The following is a 23,949-nucleotide window of genomic DNA, read 5'->3' on the forward strand; positions in this document are numbered from 1 at the left end:
GTGGGGAGCCTTCCGTTCCCGGAAGGGCTCAAACAGCTGTGATGCTGGAGAAGGGCACGGATCAGATAGCGGCGCTGCCTTGGGTGCTGAAAAGCGAGAGGCCTTTTTCAGTGCCCTTCTGCCTGCTGTTGGGTCGCAGGCAGGATGTCTGGAAGTGAAAGAGGAACCAAGAGGGATCGGCAGGGCTGTTCCTCTGCCCGCAGACGATCGCTTCATGCAATTATTGGCGTGTGCCAAGCCGCTGTGTAAAGACCTCAGGCGCTGGAGTCTGGTAGTGCCGGTGCTTGTCGTGACTTCTCAGAGCCTCTCTCAGGTTGCACAACACGAAGTCCATCTTCCTTGCACACCGTATCTCCCAACTCCTTTCACTTTCTTCTCTGTGCTGTCTCTGGGCATCGTGCAGCATCCTAACCACAGCAGGACATAAAGAGGAGTTTGGGGCGTGTTATAGGTCAGGCTGCTGTTAATCGCCTGGGGGGGGGAGAAGGGGGGTTGGAGTAGACGATGTTTAGAGAACACTTTCAGGTTGGCTATTAGGAAAAATCTAATGATAATGCATTGGGACCGGCTGCCCAGGGAGGTGGTGGAGTCATTGTCCCTGGAGGTGTGATTTTTATCTGTTTTTAAAGCAAATTTCAAATTATTAAGAGGAATGGTGACACTGTCGGTAGAAGCCAATCCAAGTAACAGTTTATGTGCATAAACAGACTTGTAATGCTTAGTTTGAACAGTAGAGGGCATCATTTAACTGAAGGTTCTGAGTTAGGGGGTGAAGTTGCGTTTTCTCCAGATAAAAGTCCTCCTTAAGAAAATGGACAAATTCCACAATCTTCATTCCTTCTGGATTAACAGGCTTTTCTGAAATGCTATGCCAGGTTGTCAGTCTATGGAAATTATGATTTTTTTAACTCTTTAATCTACGCCTCCTTTATTTTTGGTCATGAAGATGCAAATCTCCCAAATAAGGGTGTTATATAGGAGTAGAAAATGTCAACAGAAGCTGGACTCAGGCTATAAGCAATGAATAGATTGGGTGAGTTGTGATTCTTCCCTGGAGTTCCAGGTTTGGTGTGATCTGCTTGATATTCTCTTCTCCATGGAAGGGCTGTCCAGTGACACATGCTACATCTTACTGACATTTGATGAAGCAGCAAAAGCTGATCAGGCAGAAAAATTGTTTGTGGCACTCTTGTTTTCCACTGCTATCACCTCCCAAAATAATGAGTCATTTCCCAAAACCATCAGCCTGCTTTGGAAAAGATGCCTTTGCAGTTGTTTCCTGTCTGTTATAGATTTTAAATAGTGCTGAACTTTATAAATATATTTATCATAAATGGACTATATTGTATTCTTTCTAATTTTTAATGGAAAATTTTGACTCTTAGGAAATAACTGAAGTTTTTGTTGCCGAGTCTCGGAAGAACAAACTGAAATGGGCAATTTTTCTTATGTTGGTTGGCCTACCTCCTTCATTTCCTCTTTTCTCTTCCAACCATTTCTGACTTTTCAGTTTTTCTGAGTCTTCCAGCCCTGCCCATCGCAGGAAACAGGCAATGACCATTCATGGTGCTTGAGATGTTTGTGGCTTATACAAGTGCATACCACATGGAATTGAAGTGCAGATGAGCAGGAACAAACTTGGCACATCCTGGTCTGTTTCAGTCATTCTAGAAATAATAATTTAGTTTCCTTAACATATTTTCTGGAAGAACAGGTTTGCCTCTCCTGACCTCATTCCTGTGATGCTTGATGTATAACTTCTTAAAAAATAGCAAAGGACAAGGAAACAGTAATGACAATGAGAATGAACCACAGGAATAATAAACAATTCAGCCCAGAGAAGTGAAAAAAGGAAGTGATAAAACCTGATTGCTGTTTTTGTTTCTTTTATTTTTTTTTTTATTATTTTGCCAGCTTCATTTTGACCCTGTATAAGAGGTCAGCATCATTTGCACCCAGCTCTCTGACATCAGTGAGGAGCTCTAGTTTTGCTGAAGTGTGAATAAATAACTATAATTACTTTCCCCAAAGTTATATAGCAAGGTCAGAAGATGTTCTGTGACAATATTTTTAGTAATTAACAAAAATAGTTATCACAGACCCTACATAGGTGGATCCTTACACATAGTCAGTACATAAATCCACCTGGACAAACTAGAGCCAGAACTTGAATTTTCTCCAAGGAACATGAAGGAATCACAGTTGGAAGGGCTGGTTGCTAAGAGTATAACCACAGCAAGGTCTGTTGTCCTTCTCATTTGGACACGCTCCCTAGTCCCCAGTAATTCTATAATCTCTTGAGGAGACATATTCACCTCTTGCCCACCCCTGAAATACGCATGCCAGCAGCACTTGCTGCACTATCAGAGCTATGACTAGGATTCCTGCTCTGACAAATGCTTAACAGATCTAATTTTTTCTTTCTCCCAGTGTCTTTGAGTGAGTTTTATTTCAAGGTATCCCCTCAATCTCAAAACCCCAACAACAGAATGAAAGGAGGAGGGATGAATGTTACCTGTTTACCCCACAGAGAGGGAGGAGCTCCATTCTTCAAACAAAAGCAGAGTTAGAAAGAAGGTGTGTACTTAGAACACTTCCTCAATGTGGACATTCAAGCCACGCAACACTGAAGACTTGTCCTGAGGGTGCTGTAGAAAGTCTCCAGAAGGTCATTTCATGGGGGAAAATCCTGCTAAGAACCATTATGCACTGCTTAACCAGGGAGAGGAGAATGAAATGGTGAGTCGTTTTATCTCTGTCTAGGTCTTTCTCAACTCAAAGCAGCAGATGGCACGTGTTCTGCAATAAAATGATACAGTCTGTAATTTAATTATGAATGCTGGTATCTCCATAGCAGAAACATACAGTTATAAAGAGATATATATGTATGTGTGTGTATATATATATATATATTTATTTTTAACTGAAAGAATACTAAGTTGGATATGTCCACTAGATGTAATTGATTTTTACCTCCAGCAGAAGATAACTTCACAGAATCTTAGAAGAAGTTGACAGAATACTGATGTAGTATTGTAAAACTAGCCAGTGCTGGCCTTGTCCCAGCCTGAGGGTTGCCCTAGAGTAGTGTTCCTAAACATTTAACAGCTGAATGTCTAGGGTGAGCTCCATCTGGGTGAGATGGGAATCTTGATCTTCTCTTGAACTAAAAAAAAGAACCTGAAAACCTTCTTATGTTTGTATAAATTGTTAGCTAAAGCAGCCTGTTGAATTAGCAACACTATTTTAGCCTGGGAACCTGTATTAAACTTGATTTCTAATTACAGAACTATAGTTTTTCCAGGAAGGAGAATGTTGTTGAGTGAACAACTTTGAATGTTGCTCCTGGCTTCAGAGGGAATGGGAACAAACCTTTAATGAAAGAAGTTCCAATTGCTAAGAATGAGATTCAGATATTAAATTCATTGTGAATCTATACCAGTCTTTCAAGTCTAATCCTATTATCTGTTGCTACAGCAACAAGTTATTAGTAATAGAGTACCTGGTGATTGGGTTGCCAGAATTATGATATTTCACAGCCACTGTTCAGATTTCTTTCTCTTTAGTAGCTACAAACCATGTTTTCACCAAGGAAAAGGGTGCTTGAACTTGTTTCGCTTTTGCATTTAATTTCTACTGAGCAGATGACTCTGCAGTTACAGGGAATTTTTCTTTTAACCATAAGCAACAGACTTGCTGAATATTAGAGTAATAAGCCCTTGAGAGCTGTCTTTATATGATTGTAAATGCAGCTAAGAGCCTTTCATTGAATAATCATGTTTTCTGCCAACTGAGCAGGTCTGACAGTCCAGTAATTCATTGTCCCTCCCTATACCCCTCACTCACAAGTTGAAACTCTTCTCTATTTGTTACTCTTCTGACTGTTAGGAGTTCCAAGAGAAAGGTATTGTCAACAGGCAGGGAAACAGTTTTACAATACACTAGAATTAATTAAAAATTATGGCACAGAGATGAGATGAGTTCTCTGTACAGCCTCTTTTGTAGACAGTGCTACGTCCTATGAAATAACAAGAGACACTTTGGAGTATTACAGATAGCTAATCTTAGTTTTGTTTTTCACCACCTGTAAGTTTTGTGCTGTTATGAACCTAGGTTATTTGACTGCATGTTATATATCAAGCCATAACAACCTGCCCATGGAATAGGGAAGGTGCAAATCTATATATTTCTGCATGTCTACATAGGTGAGCATCTCTACATTAGTACAACTTCCTTGTGCAGGAAGTGAAATACAAGCCAACAGAAGTTATTTTCTTCCCTACCAACATAAAACCAAGCTGACAGATATGCTCTTATTGGTGACATCAACACCAGGGTTTTTGTCAGCCCAGGAAGCACTGTTTGTCATAGCGGACATAGATTTTCTTGGGAGATCTTTGCAGTATTGACCTAGCAAATCCTGAATAAGCTTGAAGGCTTTCCAAACATTAATAACTCTAAGACATTCACGTGGCTAGAGAAACTTGCTGAGAAACTTTCATGATATATGTGCCTGTTGCCACTTTTTCATACACAATATGATTACCAGTGTTGTGGGTCAAATATTCACCCTTTTTTCTTGGTTGAGAAGGGAATAGTTTGAGAATTCTTCTGAAGAACAAATCCTTATTGACCTACTTGATAAATGAGAAGTGGTTTTATTTATTCAAATATTCAAAATATTTCTTTTTAAGCAAGGAATTATTTATCCACTAAATATTTTTTATGAATCCATCATTCATCGCTTAAATTCTTCCTGCAGAAGGCACAGTCAGAAAAACAGCTGAATCTAACAGGAAGTTTTATTCTAAAGCAGAGCATTGAAAGGGGAGCTTTGGGACAAGTAAGGTTTGGAGCTTGGTTTGTTTCCCTGTTCAGTTCTACATCAGAAAGACGTGGCCCAGATGCTTCCAAACCTTGGAAAATCCTTGCTTTACTTTGGCTTTATTTTTCAGCTGCTCACCCAGATACGAAATAGCAGTTAACATCTGTTGTTTATTCTTTCCCAGGTCACTTCTTGTAGAGCTCCTGAACACCTACATTCAGAAATGTCATGTTCATCAAGAAACAAACCAACCTGAACCAACACTAGTGTTCTTAGGGCAGAATGTGCACTATGTCAAAACAGCTTAAAAGTATCTATGTCAGGCAATTCCCTGGTCAGAATCAGCAAGATGTCAGTACTGGATGACCTGAGAGCAAGGCCATTTTTTCCCCCAGCTATTTTCCTTCTCTTCCTATGTCCTAATTTCCAAGGGAATACTGATGCTTTCTTGATTTTGAAAAATATCTTGAGATCTAGAGGATTAAACTGTTTTGTTTTGTTTTGTTTGAGGGGAAAACAGAGGCCTGAAAACACACAGGTGTAGATAGAACTCAGATTTTGATGTATAGATGCTTGTTTCTCTAGGCAGAGAAAGACAGAATCTGCCTTAGCTCTATGGATTCTGTTTGCTCTGTTTGCTCACTGTTTCTGTTTGCTTGCTCTTCTGTGAATGCCTTGCAGTGCACAGGGATTAATTGTTTGCAGTGTATTTTTATTTAAGCCCTTTTGGATGTTGATTTGCATAAACTAGAAAGCCTCGTTTCAAAAATACAAAAAATTGGACGGATGCATTTTGCCACATGACTCACCCCGTTGTGAAAGAGGACACCATTATCCCTCCAAACACATTGCTTTGGTGGGTGGACCTCTTGGTTAATTTGACATGTAAGGCTTGGGGAATCATTCGGCATTTCTGAAGAGAAGAACACTGCCAACAGAAGATGAGCCCAAATGACTGCCAATCACACACTAGGTGCCCACCCTCACCCTTTTTAATTGTACTATCTACAGCTTTATTGACCTCTCAGACTTTGGGTGTAAGGCTGGAAATTAAAGGAATGAATCACTCGCAGAAGCAAGATGCTCATGGCAGCAATCTCATTCTTCCCCACCCTGATATACAGGCCCATCCTAATTTGGAAAGATTATTCTAGTTATTTCAGGTCCAGCTATTTACTGCAGGAAATCTGAAGGCACGCTCTTTTAACAGTTCTTCCCTTAGGCATCTCTATCTACTTGGGAGTTTCTTTCCTTGCTGACAGGCTGTGATGTCTGGAGACAGGCATCCGCATCTTGCTAGTAACTAATTGTTGCAAACTGTGAGTTTGCATCACTGTATGTACTATTCTGTATGCTGGTGTTGACGCTAATTTTGTAGCCTTTTTGTTGAAAATACAACTAGACAGAAGTGCATGGAAAGCCTTTTACCTGTCTATTGGAGCAATTAGTGAATACTAATAGCACATGACTGCTGTACCAAGCGCCTTAAAACAGTGTTGCCTATCTGCTGGCCCGCATGAACTTCCTTCTATCTGCAGCAGAGTGCCTTATATGCTGCTCTATATGAGACTATAGAAACCTCTGAAAAATGCTGAGCATGTGCATCTCAAGGCGGTATAAACAGGTCCTGCACAATGCAAGCCACTTGCTTGCATAGCCTGCCATACTTTTTTCCACAGTTGCCATTTTCTTCTGTTTAGAAGCCCTATGGAGACCACCTCGGTGAATGGAGTCCATCTTCTGGGGAATGACAGAGTGCAGGCAGGTTGTTGCAGTGAGCGGAAGCACTGGGTAGGGCCTGCGTTTCGCATAGTAAGCAAAGGCACCAGCACAGAACCAGGAATTATGTATTACTCATCCTTCCAATTACATTATCTTTTCTTCTCCCCTTGCGAATAGATCTTGCAATATCTGTAGCTGCAGATATCTGATCTTGAGAAGCAGATTGCACAATTGCTGCAGATATACTAAGAAGGAGATTGAGGAATCTTAACCCTTACGTTAGCAAATTCCCTTGGTCATCTGATGTAATTGCAGCTATTCTATCTTTCACTTAGATCAGGACTCGGTCTGCTCTGTAAAGTCACTTTGTACACTTTGTTTCACCTTTACCCAACCTCTGATAGCACCACAGAGAGAGAATTTGGCCATGGTACCATGACCTGGCAATTCTTAAACTATAATGCTGACAGTCATCCCTTTGAAGTTTTGGGCAGGTCACCTTGCCTCATTGTTACAATTTCCCCAGCTTTAAAAAGGAATGATGATACCTACTCATATAGCTACAGAGAGTAGCTTCCTTTTGCCCTCTGAACATGTAAAGCATTGTGCAAGTGTTCATTAGCTGTTCCTAATAACAGTTATTATTATTTTGGGATGTTAGGACAGTAGCATATTGGCAAAGTCCCAAATCCCCACAGTGAAGCTGTTGTGGAAGGTGGTAACAGCCCTACAAATACAGTGCCAAGTTTTACAATGCAGCTCCAGCAGGTCTCACCCAGAGTCCTTAAGAAAAGCTGAGCAAGCAAGCTTGGCTTCCTGTCTCAAGGCCTAAATGTTAGGACCTTTATATTTTGGTATCATTTCAAATCATTCTTACTTTTTCATCCAAAGAATCACAACTAAATAAAGGTATATCAGAAGTTCGGACAGACTACAGGAATACAGATTTTGTGTGGGTGGATGCAAACTGTACAAAAAGCAAAATTATTTTCTGGTCGTGTACTATAAAGAAGCAAAACGAAAGTTCTACAACTTTGTGGTTTTGTTGTTTTTTTTTTTTTTTTTTTTCCCCCACATTATCATACCAAACAGTATCTATGGAAGAACAGTGGATGATGGGAACCTATATTGTTCCAGGTGTAAGAATGATTCTTTCCTTGTCTTTGATGTGCAGGAAATTTTTGGCTACAAAACCCAGGGCTGCCGGAAGGCTCTGTGCATTGCTGGGTACATCTTGTCCTGTGGGGCTCTCCTGCTGCTGTTCTACTGGAAACCAGAATGGGATGTGTGGGCAAACTGTGTTCCCTGCAGCTTGGAAGAAGCAGACGTTGTGTTGCTTAGAACAACAGTAGGTGCCTACTTTAATCCTTAAATTAGTCCCTAGTATGTAGTTAATTGGAAGGTGAGTTAACTGGAATGAATCCAGTAAGCTGAAATCTCATGTTGCTGATGTATTGCAGTAATATCTTATATTTGCTATAACTGAGTTACAGAACTCTCAACCATTACACAAACTATATGTAAGATGATGATTGGAATGAAGGTTAACAGCTGATCAGGCAATGAACTGAAAGATTGTGGTGAAAAATCTGTAATATCTGTGATCTCATGCCTGCATTCTTTGCACTCAAGTCTTCCTGCTCCCTTCCACCATCCCTGTGTTTTCTACACTGCAAATGCGTTCTCAAAGCATCAATCTTTCTCCATGTCCATTAAGATGATAATCCTGCAGAGAATGCTTTCAGGGCTGTTCCATTTGGCTGGTAGTTCTTCTACTTGTTGAGGACTGTGCTGAAGCTCTGCAACATACCTTGATTTCATTTCGTGGAAACTACTGCAAAACTGAAAGAAGCAAATTGAAACTTGATTTTGAATCCTAGATGAGCCTGAATACTCCAGAAGCTGGCAGGGTTTGTTTATTTCCAGAAGTTTGATTTTTTTTTTGCTTTGAAGATTCCTGAATAATGACATATGCTATTACAAACTGTGCCACCATTGTGTCTGAGCTACCTTCTTAAAGGAGCATAACAGTTTGCAGCTAGAATGCTGGGGCTTTGGAAATCACAGATCTGCCTGTTGCATATTTTATGTTTAAACTGCAATCTAATATGCCAGGGGGGGAGATTTTAAAAACCTTTTTTTATTTTATTATTATTTTTTTTTAAAGAAGCATATTAGGTTTAATCTCGCTTTTTAATCTTCAGTTTGGTTTGCAATTTTAATTACCCACTCTCATGTGTCATTTAAAATGGATTTGCTATGCCAAGCACTTTTCAGATAAATGGGTTTTAAAATGATCCTTTGTGTAATTAAACAAGAATTGAATCATATTGTAAATTCTTCTTATCAGTAAGCTCTCTGAAAATATGCTCTGGGCATTTGCAATTGCAAATTTCTTTCTTGTGTTCTTTACTTGAAAACAACAGGTACTTTTCCCTACGTTCTTTATGATTATGTTAGTTCTCAAATATGATGGCTACCGCTAATGACAATACAAGCAATCTTGTCAGCTTGATCCTGAGAGTTCTCTTGTGCCTTACATAAAACCTTCATTCATAATTTATCATCATTTCTGCAATGGCAATTCAAGAGCTTATTAACTCACTTTTGTTATTGAAGTTTGTCTCACTTTAATTTAAATAATGAGCACCCGTGTTATTGATTGCTTCCCATCTCAGTCTACATCCCAGTGAATACTAATTCTGAAATTTAAATTGAAGATAAATATCAGAAAATAAATGATATTTAACTCAAAATATGGGTGTAAGGAGAGAAGTGCACAAATAATTAAGATATGTTAACATTCTTAAAGATCTTCTTCTGAACCCTTAAATTATTAAAAAAGATGCATATTTGGTACAGAATCTTACATTTCTGTTGTCAGTGTAACAACTTAATTTCCAGAACCTGGCTAGCTGAGGTAATCAGCTTTCTCCATCTGCCCAACTTCTTACATACTGAATATGCTATATAAGTCAGTCGTATAGCTAGCTTTAATGCATGTGGTTCGGTGTTCAGATTTGAGACTTAACATGCTGGTGCTTTTTACAGCAGTTGTTCAGATCTCTAAGACTGAAATACCAGTGCTGGTTATCAGGCAGTTCCAATGTTGAACTTCATTAAAAAATAGCAAGAGCATGAGCTGAGTTTGTGGCAAAATCTTGTCTAAGGTAAGAGTGTCACGGTGCTACTGGAACATTTGTTCCAATGAAATGTTAACACAGGAATGACTATGAAAAGCATTAAACATCCATCCTGCACAACTACATGCTTTTTGACCTTTTCTTCACAGTATGATCACTGCATCTCAGATTGTCCCATACTATTTGCCTGTTCATTGATCATGACCTAAATGTTCACATTCCATCCTTATCAGTCAAGCAACAGACCTCTGCTCAGTGAATTACTTTGTAGTACTTGCATTTTGACAGGACTGTGGTTCTGCTCCCATTCTGCTGATTTATCTGACAATTACAGGTGCTGGAAGGATGCTGTTGGATAGTTCTTTAAAAAAAGTTGAGCAATTCTCTAGAAAAGCCTACAGTAATCATTCACTTTGTAGTGATAATGAGTTTGGTCTGATCTTGAGGGAAATTGTGCTGCTTTTATATTTGTTTAGGATGAATTTCGGATTTATTCACATAAGCATGTGACATGGATCTCTATGTCTGGAATTATCAGAAGTAGATTGGATTATCCAAGCATTGCTGAGGAAGATTCAATCTTCAACAAAGCCTTAATGAAGCCAAGTTTACAGGTAAGTCAACTACTGCCTGCAGCATTTGGGAGATGTAGCAAATCTCAACCAGGCATTGTGGAGTGGAAGTGAGCTGTGAGCCATACTTAGCTAAGAGACCTGCTGCTGCATCGATTTGTGCTTTAGTGTGTATTTGTTCGAGTCTGGTCTTGATCTGTCCATTGTTCTTGCAAAAATGTATCCTGACCTCTTACAGTTCCAGAGCTTGGAGATGCCAGTGAGGCAGTGGAAGAAAGTAGAAGATTAATAGATCCAAGCAGATCATGTGATCCCTCATGGTTTCAGTAAACACAATTAACTCAGTTTCAGAACAAGTAGCAGATAGCGTATAGACACTAGATCTTGGTAGCCCATAAAAGAGCTGTATGCCCTTCCAAGAAATAGATTTCTAACTTGTTAGCATTTATTTTTGTATCTATAGTAACTTATTTCATGAGAAATTTTCATTATAAACGTAAGTTCAGCTGAGCAAAGCTATTGCCTTTTTTGCTGTTTTGTGTGGGCATATCTTAACGTACATATGAAATTTTAATGCCAGCTAGTTTAATCAGCTGGCACAGTATGAAAGTGAGAACTGATTTGTAACATTCTTCAGAGGATCGAATTAGCAACATAGAAAAAAACAAAACAAAACAATATATCCCCTAAATAATAGACCCTTTGAGCAACACTCACATGAGTCAAAACATCTAGGTAGGAAAGAACAGATTTCAAGAAGCAAAGAGCAAACAGTTTAATATTTCACTAACAATTCAAAAGCCTTTACTTACATGTTGTTTATAAAACCTTATTGCCTTTTAAGATACTTAATTCCACAGAGTAGTGTGTACTCCTGCAGCAAGTTGTCTCTCTCATTTCCCAGTCTGGCTTTTAGCATTTCAAATATTGGAACTCCTTTGCGCGCACCTAGCTACAGACCTCTTGTTAGATTAATGACTGGTTATATCTCCATTTTGTATCAGGGTATGAGTTCACTATAAATTTCATTGTCTTAATTCACTGGATAGGGAGAGTCTTCTAAAGCTGCTTTCTTGTGTGCGTAGGTGCATTGCCTTCTTCCAGCTGCTATGAAACACCATTATCTTTAACAGGCTTCATTATTATTGCACAGGGCAGGACATTCTCCTTTGCATGTCCTAAATGACAGCATGCGTTCCTCATAGATAACAGCTCTGCAAGGGCTAAGCATTAGCAGTGGCTCAGAAGCCATCCTGGAAGAGCCATTCTCATCCATTGGAATTTCTGAGCAGGCCTGTGAGAACTGTTGTTTGCTGTTCTGCAGCTCTTGCTGCCTCTGCTTTATTTTGCAGGTGAAAAGTATACAAGTACAAAAAATCCGCTATGTCTGGAATATCTATGCAAAGCAGTTCCAGAAAGTTGGGTGAGTTCCATACAATGATTACACAAGACGCTGAGGAAGTCAAACATTTTGGGACTAATGTCCTGAGGAAAAAACTATTTGTATTTTAGAGCCCTAGAAGACCACCACACTTGTTCAGCAATACACGCCAAATTTGGTTCTGGTCTTACCTGCAATGAACAGAGTCTCAGGTATGTATTTTAAAACACTCTGAGTATTCAGCATGTGGATTTCAAAGAGATTAAAATTCATTGTTCTTGGTGCTCTTTTCCTGAGCTTCTTTTGCATACATTAATATGAACAGAATTTTAGATGAAGTGGCCATGCTTGAAAAATTGAATTAAAAATGCTAGAATGTTGTGCGTTCCTTGTCAAGGTTTTAAAATGCCTTTATGTGTTCATCACCATTACTCTTCTCAATTAAGAAATAACTATGCTTTGCAACTGACTGAGCTGTTCTTGCTTGGAGTAGCAGAAAGGCTTCAGGGGATGGTGTAGATAAGTTGTATGTGAGCTTCCCCAGTAAGACTCCATGTAGTTGTATTGAGCTTGTATTGAATTGGCTGTGTTACGTTTCTTGGTTCTTGGTTTGAGTTGATTTCACTGGTAAATCTATCTTTTCTGACATAAGCACTGTAAAGGATATTTTTTAAACTTTTTTTTCTTGGAGAAAGATTCTCACAGATTTTAAATTGGGATCAATACAAGCCTTTGGGACTATCAGCAGCTGCAGCTTTTTGAGCTATAGTCACCACTTTACCTGTAAATGATGTATCTTTATCCCATACAGGAGAGTGATATGTGGGCCAAACACTATTGATGTTCCAGTGATCCCTATTTGGAAACTACTCATCAAAGAGGTTCAGCATTTCTGTCAATTTTACTCTTAAGGCTACTTTGAAAGGCAGAGTATATGTATAGAATATGATGGACTCTGTGTCTTGCTAGTTTCTCTGTTCTCACCTAGCAAGCACACAATATTTTCAAATCCTATTCGTGATATAATCATGAATTCACTTCTCCATTGTTCTGTGTGCACCACTCCCACACTTGTGTAGCTGCTTACTGTTTGTGTCTGTGTCCTGGGAGCTCGTTCTGTTGGCCTTATAAGGGTCAGTGAATGTTTACAAGCTTCCTTGGAAATCAAATCTTCCAGGCAAAGGCTGTCTCTGACTCAGCAGAGATGACATGAACAGCAGTAGCTGGCATATGCCTATAGCTACACAGCAACGTGTAAAGTGCCAATATCCTTTTTTGACTACAACTGGATACATGCATGGCCTAAGCAGAGTGTTTGTGGTGATGTATTACTCACAGTGTGCAAGCACCCTGCTCATTTCACAGCCTGATCTCAGCTTCTTGTAAAGAACAAAGCAAAACAAAGATTGGGTTGATTGGATTGAGCCATTCACATGGCAAATAACATCCTTATTGTCCCTGATTATTTGGCACTTTTGTTCCATGGGAATGGGCCAGACTGATTAGGCTGGGCCACTGCTCACAAAATCAGAAAGATTGTGGGGAGAGATAACAATTAACTCCATAGCTTTTATTTCAACCAATTTCTAACAAGATGTGCTGCCTGGGAATACTGGAGCCATTTAGATATGGCCAACTCTTGAGTAATTCTTTCTCTCCAAACAGGTCTTAAATCCTTTTTACGTATTCCAGTTGTTCAGTGTGTGTCTGTGGTTTGCTGAAGATTACATGGAGTATGCTGCTGCCATCATAATTATGTCTCTCCTCTCAATTTCTCTGACTGTATATGATCTTAGGCAGGTAGGTGAGACATCCCACCTTTCTCCACAAGGAGGTCTTATTTCTAATACCTAGGAAAGCCCAGGATGTTGCAACAAGCACATGTACCGGGCTCTGAGAGTTACTCAAAGGTTTAGCAGGTGCAGTGGCTTGGCCTCCTAGTCATAATAAGCTCCGTGTGGTACTTTAACCACATCCTTCCTTCCCCATTCCAGTGCTTTGCTTTGTAACCTTTTGTTGCATCGTCTCCACAATTAAGGTGGGGAGCTTCTTTTTTCTGTATGATTGTACAGTTCCTGGCAGGGACAGACCCCAGTTTATGAAGGCTCTCATAACCACAAATAACAGAAGGGAATAGTTAGTGGATGAGTTGCATTTCATAAGATGTAATACTTTTCTATGTTCGCCTTTAATTTATAGCAATCGGTTAAACTGCAAAGACTGGTTGAGTCTCATAACAACATCATGGTCACTGTCTGCAGAAATAAGGAAGGTAACTTGTGTATACTTCTTTCCTTAACGCATTTCATTTCTGAAGCTACTTACATTGAATCTGAGAATGTATAGCATCAAATTCTCAAATTCCTTCCAGAACTGTTCCCTCTATTGTCTCTAAGCTTTTTTAACTACCATTTGCAGATTGGTTTAGTTTCACCCAGAAGTATGTTGTGGCACATCAATCATATTCGTGGTTGTATGAACACGGTCTTTAAAAAAAAAAAAAATTACCAAGAAAAACAATATCATTTTTCTTAAAGTAGTGCTCGTGAAGCCAACCACATAAGCATTTAATGGTTATAAGTCCACATAATTGTTGCTTTCAAAGTCTGTTTATTGTCATGGTATTTGTAGAATTCAAAAAAAGGGAGTCAAACTAAGAAACGTAGATCTAAACTTCTTCAGTCAGGTCAGTACACTGGAGCAATAATTGTTAGCTGAGATAAGGTATTCTGCAATTTGAACTGATACCTAGAATTTTCTTGATAAGGGATATTGTATTCTTAGGTCCTACTTGCACTCCTTTTTTTATCAGCTTTTATAAAGAAGTAATGATATATTCAGCTTCCTTGTATGTGAAGCACAAAGATTTAATTGTATGTCACCTACAGGTTTCCAAGAGCTGGAATCACATCATCTTGTTCCTGGAGACACGATGGTTTTGAAGGAGGGCAAAGCCCTCTTGCCTTGTGATGCCATCTTGATCAGTGGGCAGTGCATTGTAAATGAAAGCATGCTGACAGGTACAACTTGTTCCTTCCAGATTCGCTATTAAAACATCATCACGGTGTTTCAACAAGTGGCACAGGACATACAACATAATCATATGTCAATCATCCTCACTGTGGGATAGTTCATAGTTAGCCTAGAGGGGCATTCTTTGGAATGTTTGCTATAAAAAGGACAGAATAGTAGCTAGCCCCAGTTTAGTAAGTACCTGATGTGAAGCTACTTACTGGGAAGAGCAGTTCATTTTTTTTCTTTCTGGGGTGCAACATTTAGGAAGCGATCCTCTAACTAGAAAGGGTAGTGCAGTGAGTGCGACAGGCGAAGAAACAGTAGTTATGGAACAAAGCTGTTCTCACACAGAGCACAGAGTCCACTCAGTCTGTAGGGATTTTTCTCATTCACTGAATATTTCATCATAATTGCTGCAATGTCTCTAACCAGCTGAAGTGTTTGTTCAGCTCTACATTCAATTAATCCCATTTTCATGTGATAGTAGTGGGGGGGACACCAAGTGGGTGAGTTCATTGTAGAAAAAGGATCTTTGGAGCAGATGTTCATATTTCTGTTTCTGTCTTTAAATTTGGTCTAAGTCTGAACTGAACCCAAATCAACCATTCTAAAATCTCATGTAAATGAGAAATTCCAGAAGCTCCTTTCATTTAGATAGCCTCAGCGACCAGATATTCAGTGAAAGTATTTCTGCTGCTTTACCTGAGTGTACCTGCTCTGACATACACAGGATATTTATTGGCTCTCAAGCATGAATCAGGTAATGCCACATTCAATCTGCCTGAGGTAATAGTGTAATGACCTGCACACACAGTTCAAGCTATGTGAACAGCTTGTGGCTATCAATTGGAGTCATACAATACCACTTAAAGTCCCTGTTCATGTTTCTGTATCTACTGCTATGGCTCAGAGTCCTTGGACTGTTTTCAGTTCTCAGACATACAAGAGCTGTTGTGCAAGAAGCTGCTGTACCAGTGCAAAGGGGAGTTTTTCTCTGGCAGAGTCTGTTCTTTTCTGCTAGGCTCAAACTCCTATTCATTTTGAAGATGTGACGATATAAATTTAATGTCTCTCTACACTGGTTTCTCTAAGAAGTACATTTACTTTCTGTCTAGATACTTTACTGTCAGCAGGCTAATTTTAAGGCATAGGGCATACTGCAGTTTTCCTCATCTGAGTTCATCTTTCCTAGGAGAAAGTATTCCAGTAACAAAGACCCAGTTACCCCAAGCTGATAACCTGAAGCCCTGGAAAATGCACTGTGCAGAGGATTACAAAAAACACATCCTCTTCTGTGGAACAGAGGTCATACAGACCAAGGGAGACGACAGAGGAGTAGTGAAAGCCGTAGTGCTGCAGACTGGTCAGTCAGCACATCAGTTCGCTTTTCCTTTCGTGCTTTTTCTTATTGCAACATGATTTAGAGGTCTCCAGAGTCTGAATTAAATTTCTCTGGTGCACCTTACACTAGAGGAATTAATCAAAGTTCACAATCAACATCCCTATCTGTATTAAACTATTATGAATTGTTTCAGTTTGCTTGGCACACCTCTTAAAAAGCCCAGTAGCATATGATTACAAAGAAGAATTTGTCTTTGCTTTGAGATCTTGAAAAAATCCTGCTTAAAACAATTTTTTTTATATTCCGTATATCAGCTCACATACTGTAAAATGAAAGATCTTGGCCTTCTTTCATAAGTTCTTTGAATTCTATTTCAAAGCCTTCTATTTTTTTCTTAGAGAACTTTTGGAAATGACTTCCCCATGTAACAATCTTGATTTATCTTTTCAGGTTTCAATACAACCAAAGGAGATCTGGTGAGGTCCATTCTCTACCCTAAACCAGTGAACTTCAAGTTGTACAGAGATGCTCTCCGGTTCCTGATGTGCCTCATAGCATTTGCGACCATTGGAATGATCTACACTGTGTGTGTATTTGCACTTAATGGGGTGAGTTACTAAATGCAAGAGAAATAGTCATACTCAGCTTCAAGAGTCTTAAGACTTCAGTGGTTTCCTATACACTTTCATACAAAAAGTATGATTTTAAAATCCTCTTTGCCTTAGTAGATGTGGCCATTTTGCAATGAAATTATATTTGTGACACCATAAACTCTTAGATATTCAATTCTAAGGTGTCAAAACCCACTGTGTCCCCATTTTCATTTCCCCAGAGTTCCTAGCATATCTGGTGTGAGCACTTTACAGATAATCGCACACCCCTTCAGCCACTTTTCTCCCTTCTGCTTCTCACAGAGCCCTGAACAGTACAGGTACAGACACAGATTCCCAAATTTTACTGACACTATAAAAAACTCCCTGTTTTCTTCTGCCCCTTTTGTCATATTTTTATATAGTTATTTGTGTGGTGGGGGGAACCTTCACTTCGTTATTGCTAAGTAAGTATAGCTTTTGGGAAATAACTTTTGAAAAGCCAAGTAGCAGTTGAGTCACTCACCCACATCTCCACTTATTTTTACCAGAGTTCGTTAGGTTTATTAGGCATGAATTTGCTCTGTGGAATCTGCTTTGCCAAGTTTCTTTTCTTTTTTTTTTCCTTTCCTGAACAATCCTCCTCCCTCTTTGTAATATGTGAAATGCATGCTGATGTTATCATGGTAACTGAAAATGGTATCAGAATGGAACTTTCTGTGGTCTGAAATAATGTCGAAGGGAGAATGAAAAACTGATGAAAATTCATTGTGTCAAAACCAGCATGGTTTATTGGTCAAAGCCCAAACCAGGCTTAGAAGTGGTTATAACAGAACTCTAGTGAGCTTTCAGATCCATCCGAACTGCAGATTGGCTTTAGTTTGCAGTGCCTCTGTCCTGGGACCCCAATTTGAAATGCATTCAATCCTTTAGTAGTGATAATGACTGCCAAGAATAAGAATGCCAACATTCAGTGTACCTGTAGCCATCTTTACACCAACCTCTTAACTTTCTAATTAGAGATTACATTTAGAAATGTAACTTTTATTTCTATGTATTTCCCTACACATAAAAGCAGTCCTGTTTAAGCATTTTCCCATACATCTAATCTGTCACCCTAATATGAAGCCCAGAGCTACGTCTATAGGTAGTTGGATGAATGCCCATGGCAATGGCAGATTCTTTTGTGCTTTGTGATAGTGAGCTAGGCTCAACTGAAGGTGTAATAACCTATCCTGGCATGTTTTAGCTCATTCATGTGCTTTGCAGGCTCTTTAGCAGTGGTGTAGCCTTAGGCCCTTTGGTTAAATCAAAGCAATTCATTTTTTAGGGACATGAATATGTAACATACCACAGGTAAAAAAACAACAGCATGAAGCATCTACAGTGCAGAGAAGGAGAAATAAAGAGGGCTATTCTCAGATAAGCCAAGCATCACAGCATCTTGCTGATAACTGCCTTTGGTTTTACATCAGGAGGAGGCTGGAGAAGTAGTGAAGAAAGCTTTGGACGTTATCACTATTGCTGTCCCCCCAGCCCTACCAGCTGCCTTGACAACAGGAATCATTTACACCCAGAGGAGGCTGAAGAAAAAGGGCATCTTCTGCATCAGCCCACAAAGAATCAATATGTGTGGACAGCTGAACCTCATCTGCTTTGACAAAGTAACTCCTCTGTATTGATCACTCCTGCACTTGCAATGGGAGCAATGCTAGGGGTGGGAGAATTTGGCCAAGCAATTTCCGTTGTATTTTAGAAACACATGGACCAGTCTTTCATCCTTATGTTTGTCTGAATGTACATTGTTGTATGTTGCTGGTTTTTTTTTTTTATTTTGAACCTAGGAAGTATTCTGGTAGTACTTTTTCTCTGCACTGTACTGACAGTTTCTAAAGAGCAGCTTCTTGAAATATGTCTTACTTTTTATTTCTCATGTAAATCTAATGTGCAAAGTTAATTTAAACATATATTCTAATGTAGACTGGCACCTTAACAGAAGATGGCCTGGATCTCTGGGGCTTGCTGCCCTCTGAAGGAAACTGGTAAGGCTTGATGAAAAATGGAATTTAAATTTGTGGGATAGTGACCAGCCACTCCTCCACGACATTCAAACATCTGAAAGACATGTTCATGTCAAAAACAATGAAAAGATCCTCTTGTTTAGATATCTATTGGTATTTCTGTATTGTCTGGAAAATGAGTTGGTTGTCTCATTCCAGGTCCTGTGCACATACAGCCAGGGAATTCTGCAGTAGACGTGCTAGGTTAGATTTCAGAGTAGCAGAAGCGCCCAGGAAATTACTGTAACTCATGAGACTGCTGTTCCTACAGTACCAGTATTTCTGCCTATTTACATTTCCAGAAATGTGAATGCACAAAGATGTCCAGGCTTGTATCAGCCTCACAGTTTGAATCATTGCACAATCCCCAAGTAACATATTTCACAATAATCTGATGTATATCCCAATGGACTATTAAATAGATAGAATATACTTATTCTGAGTATGCGTATTCCATCCAGGGGTGTGCACAAGAAATAACTCCTGGGAGAGGACAAATCTACAGAAACATGCTCGATGATGCCTGGCCACAGGATGGGACTTTAAAAATCACTTTAACAGTGTCCTTACATAGAATCATAAAGTTTGGAAAAGACCTCTAAGATCATCTAGCCCAACCATCCACCCACAAGAAACTTTGCCCTCTAACCCATGTTTCTCAGTACCATACCTCCACATTTCTTGAACACCTCCAGGAATGCTGACTCCACCACCTCCCTTGGCAGCCTCTGCCAATTCATCACCACTCTCCGGGAGAATTTTTTCCTAACATCTAACCTGAACCTTTCCTGACACTTCCTCTCATCCTATTAACTTATGACATCTTTTTCTGTTAGACACACGTGTTTGGTGTTTTCTGATAATAATTTTTATAGTTTCTTTTATGTTAGCTTTCAGGATGTTCACAGGTTCCCTGCAGACCACAGCCTGCCTTGGGGCCCAGTGTTCAGCACAATGGTGGTTTGTCATTCGTTAATTGTTCTGGAGGGCAAGATCCAAGGAGACCCACTGGATGTGAAAATGTTTGAGGCAACTAACTGGGTAAACTGTGATCTGTTGTTATGCAAATAATGATATAGAGTTTTGATATTTTCTTGCAAAGGAGAAACATCCCAAAGCCTTCCACGCGAACAGTCACTGTCTAAACATAAGTAAAGCAGCCAGAAGGGATATCACATTCTTTGGCTTTTAGAGAAATGCTCTTTTTGTCCAAAGCTTTCAGACTGGAGTATATCGAGTATTTAGATCATTTGACTGAGCGGTGGATATTATACAAACCCTACTGAGGTATCAACTCTGACCGTGGCTGCTGCCAGATGGCAAGAAGTCCTAGCTATGACTTGTATACAGATGTGGACTGGCATGTAATTATTTCTGCCACTTTGAACTGGATACAAAACTTCAGTGTTTAGTAGAGCTTTGTCGTTCTGGAGATGTTTCATATGGGCATGGGATTTCAAGCCTAAGGATGACAGAAGGCCTCACAGGTGGGAAATACTACTACACTTGCAGAGTAATGAGAACAGAACAAAACTAGTAAATCTCAAAGCACTCTGCTTTTATTCCCTTGATGTCCCATTATGTACAGATGTTGCCAATGGCCCTAGTTAATTGAGGAAAATTGAGCATTTATGAAAAAGTGAGAGACTGCAGTTCTGAGATAGGTAAGAGAACGAGAACCAGTAGTTACCCAGTGAAAGATACAGCCACAAGCTGTTGCTGGTACAAGACAAGATTCAGGGCCAGGTTAGCTAGTTATGTGGGTGACAACATCCATACTTAAGTCCTGTCTGTTTTGTATCTGCAAAATACATAAAATAGTCAAGTTTCAAGGAAAAAAAAAAAATCCAATAATGACAGGAGTGAGAAAGTATTTTTTTCCCCTGGGGCATCAATTCACCGCTTCAGCCTTAGGCAGAAAAAATTACCTGAAAGAAGAATAATTGCATGCCCTTTGACACCATAAAATATTCTTATTCTCAGTCACATTGTGATGATTAAAAAACAGCTGACTTGTGGAAGACTTCAAGAGTAGAAAGTGATGCTTCCTATATTAAAAAACTTATTAGATTTCCACTGAGACTATAGTTATGAAAAAGGGTTTTTGTGCATTTGAATGTACTGTGATGGACAAAGGATTAGTCTGGAAGATAACACAACCTATTTGCTATGCAAGAGTACAGCAATATCTTCATGAAGCTGATGAACAACTGAATTTGTTTGCCAAAGAAGCAATGAGTTCTCCACTACCAGAGTTTCTTAGTGTGAGGTCAAGAATGAATAAGATACCTCATTTTGAGGGAAGAAAACGCTCTAAGTGATCCACTGAGGTTTCTTTCAGCTATACTGATGTTGTAAACTAAAAGACTTTTGTCTTTCAATATGCAGGTGATAGATGATTCCAGCGGACACCAGACTGAAGGTCAAAGATCTACACATGCCACAGTTGTTAGACCTGGACCTAAAGCCAACCGTGTAAGCTATCTGCAAGATTCACATCTGTTAAACTGTTAGTGTGAGAGTTACCTCTAAGTAGAGAAATGTTTGATTGTTCTAGTCCAAGGCAACTCTTCCACACTTGTTCTCACTTGGATTGCATGCATCACACTCTTTGTGAAGAAAAATAGTTGCCAGAGGGAGCTTGCTGCTCGCAACAGAAACAGGACCTCCCCTGATGGCTCCAGATTCAGTTCTGGATCAGCCAAGTGGTGATCACCTCTAGAGTGCTTGGGGCTGCAGGTGACTCCAGAAGCTGATGTCAGATCTCTGCTGGTGTGAAAGCTTTCAAATGTCTTGCAAACGAAAAACAGACTAGTACAAAATGTAGCAGTCTTGTTAAACAAATAGGACTGGCGAGTTCCTTTTTGTTCCTTTCAGTAAATTGTATCAAATAGCCTGCTGAAACTGTCAGAGAACTCTTCACGTTGCTTGAATGAAACATCGCTGTACAAATCTCATGAGTCTGTTCTGCCCCACTATGAAGAAAAAAAAAATCAGTGCATTATACATTGTTATCTTCTCAGCACGGCTCAGGGGGCTCAACTGCCTTGGCTTGAGCTTAAGATCTTCACTGCAGTATCTAATCCCTTTACTTCTCTCCTAGGCCTCTGTGGAAGGAATTACCATTTTACACCAGTTTCCATTTTCTTCAGCTTTGCAGAGAATGTCTGTCATTGCTCAGGAAATTGGTGGGGAAAAACAAGTCTTCACAAAAGGTGCTCCAGAAATGGTAGCTGTGTTATGCAGAGCAGAAACAGGTAACCAACATTTTAAACGCTTCCTAGAAATGCATAGGTATAAATGAGCTTGGTAGTGCATTGTAGTGTAAGGTCCTGATGAGATTTCTGAGTCTAAGCACTTTCATCTCAGCCTGAAGTGTTGATTGTTCTTCCAGTCTAAGGCTAACTTTTCATGCAGCCCTTTTCAGCAAAGAAGTACTGCTTGCAGACAGAAGTACCAATTATTGTGCAAGGCATTCAGTTTCTAATAGAATTAGTATTTGAGTTACACACTATGTACCAGAAAACATTTTCTCTTCAAACCTTGAGTGGACAGCTGGAAAAGCACAGCTCCTTTACAATACACTAGAAGAAGGTAAGTCTATGCAGAATAGTTTAAGATCCTCAGTGAGACTGGCAGAGGATTGGCAATGATTTTCTTATTGAACAAAATTCATTGTAGCAGCTCTCCTTAATGCCCAAGGCCTATTAGAACTCTAAGCGTACATCTCCTCTAAGACCATGCTTCATGCTTAAAATGCTTTAGAGAATGTTCCTAAGACCATCCCACTTCTATAAAACAAACAGCCAAATGCTATGATGAGCTGTCTTTTCCTCTTTTGGACAGTCCCATCGAACTTCGAAAGTAAGCTTCTGTTCTACACAGCACAAGGCTTTAGGGTGATTGGACTGGCATATAAGTCTCTACAGTTGGGAAAGCAATCTACTGATCTAACGAGGTAAGCAACAAACAGCTTCTTATCAGCCACATCCAGCCATAAGCCTCACATTATATCATTACCTCAAGGCCTTTACCAAGATCAGGGCTGTAGCATAGACGGGCTTGCTAGATGCAGGCTAAAGAGAATCTGTTTAAATCTGGATATGGGTCTGAGAGTGGGTAGAGTGGGTATTGCTACTCAGTACCTGTAGCACATACCTATAATCTTTGTGTTTCTTAGCAATGGATTAACATATGATTCAACTCTAGCACAACCTGCAGCTTAGTACACCCCTACCTCAGCCCATAAGTTCTGCCACTCTCCATGCATATTTATCTAGGATTTCAGTCAAATATGTTTGTTTGTTTTTTAAGTTCTTTTTTTATCCTGGCTTCTCAGTTAAGCAAAGGCAGCAGATGGCCCCCATTACACTACCTATTCTCTAACCCGGAGAAAGTCAACAGAATATTTTCTCCTGTAATCTTGGTCTTTGCCTTCTTTAGCATTATAGCTTTAGCTTTCTTCAATTTCTAGAAAAGCCAGAAAACCCTTCTGCTATTCTCATGGAATTAGTTTTCCCACAAATCTCACTAAAGTATGCCCACGCGAGTCCATAGACCCTTAGAAAAATCGCTCTTGTTCTTGCCTGTGATACTACTGAAACATCACTTGTGAAACAATTGCAATTACTTTGCACATTTGTTGTTTCTCTGCTTACTATAAGCAGGTCCTAATTCAGATGAAGTTCACTTGCTCTTTCACAGAGTTTTTTTACTTTGCTGAGAGGGCTCAATGACATGGAGTCCAAGAGCAAATGGTTGTTTATCTTCTTGTCACAAGCATCATAAGAGACCTATCCAACCCAGCAGGCAAACAATACAATATGGCCCAGATTTTGTAATTGTGTGTGCAGTTATATTTGGATGAAATGTACGCTGCCAGGAAAGAAAAAAGACAAGTGGAGGTCAAACACAATGTGCTTTGCAAGCAGTGACTATTCAGCATCACCCGACTCAGATACTCTGAGTAGTTACTTTGACTGCCTTGCAAGTGTTTGGCATCACCTACTTACTACAGTGGCTAAATTGTTTGGAAAAAAAAAATTAAAAGCTTTCAAACTCTTCAGAATCAACCTGGCTCCCTGGGGGACCTCTATTTCATGCCATTGTTTCCATTGTTTACCAAATTCGGTACTCAACTGCTTGTGTTCAGCTGTAAAAATGGCAGTAGCACAGGTGTAAAGAATAGGAAAAAACAGAGTTGGAGAACCCCTGTGCACAAATAGAAAGCAATCCAACTTATCCTTTAGGCTTGATTTTTGTATGTGGAGAAGATAGCTCTAAAATGGTGTTTCCTCTC

General features: G+C 39.6%; 1 protein-coding gene across 1 annotated transcript; it reads left to right on the plus strand.

The window, feature by feature from the left end:
* Nucleotides 1–2,463: 2,463 nt before the first annotated feature.
* On the plus strand, nucleotides 2,464–22,983 carry LOC100546606 (probable cation-transporting ATPase 13A4). The gene is made up of 17 exons (XM_019618915.1): nucleotides 2,464–2,739; nucleotides 7,722–7,895; nucleotides 10,167–10,304; nucleotides 11,615–11,685; nucleotides 11,775–11,855; nucleotides 12,455–12,524; nucleotides 13,309–13,443; nucleotides 13,843–13,915; nucleotides 14,532–14,663; nucleotides 15,851–16,021; nucleotides 16,451–16,608; nucleotides 18,066–18,254; nucleotides 18,571–18,632; nucleotides 19,541–19,691; nucleotides 21,039–21,125; nucleotides 21,754–21,907; nucleotides 22,497–22,983. Exons 1-17 carry the CDS (start codon nucleotides 2,677–2,679, stop codon nucleotides 22,610–22,612), a joined length of 2,025 nt encoding a protein of 674 aa, XP_019474460.1. The 5' UTR covers nucleotides 2,464–2,676; the 3' UTR covers nucleotides 22,613–22,983.
* Nucleotides 22,984–23,949: the final 966 nt, after the last annotated feature.

This window comes from Meleagris gallopavo, chromosome 11 (genome assembly GCF_000146605.3).
Source record: "Meleagris gallopavo isolate NT-WF06-2002-E0010 breed Aviagen turkey brand Nicholas breeding stock chromosome 11, Turkey_5.1, whole genome shotgun sequence".
NCBI classification, from domain to species: domain Eukaryota; kingdom Metazoa; phylum Chordata; class Aves; order Galliformes; family Phasianidae; genus Meleagris; species Meleagris gallopavo.

Excerpts from the sequence above, each read along its gene's own strand:
- LOC100546606 (XM_019618915.1), top strand. The coding sequence starts at position 2,677 with ATGGGGGAAAATCCTGCTAAGAACCATTATGCACTGCTTAACCAGGGA. Across the intron at positions 11,856-12,454 it reads TGCAATGAACAGAGTCTCAG|GAGAGTGATATGTGGGCCAA; the intron begins GTATGTATTTTA and ends TATCCCATACAG. Across the intron at positions 13,916-14,531 it reads TGTCTGCAGAAATAAGGAAG|GTTTCCAAGAGCTGGAATCA; the intron begins GTAACTTGTGTA and ends TGTCACCTACAG.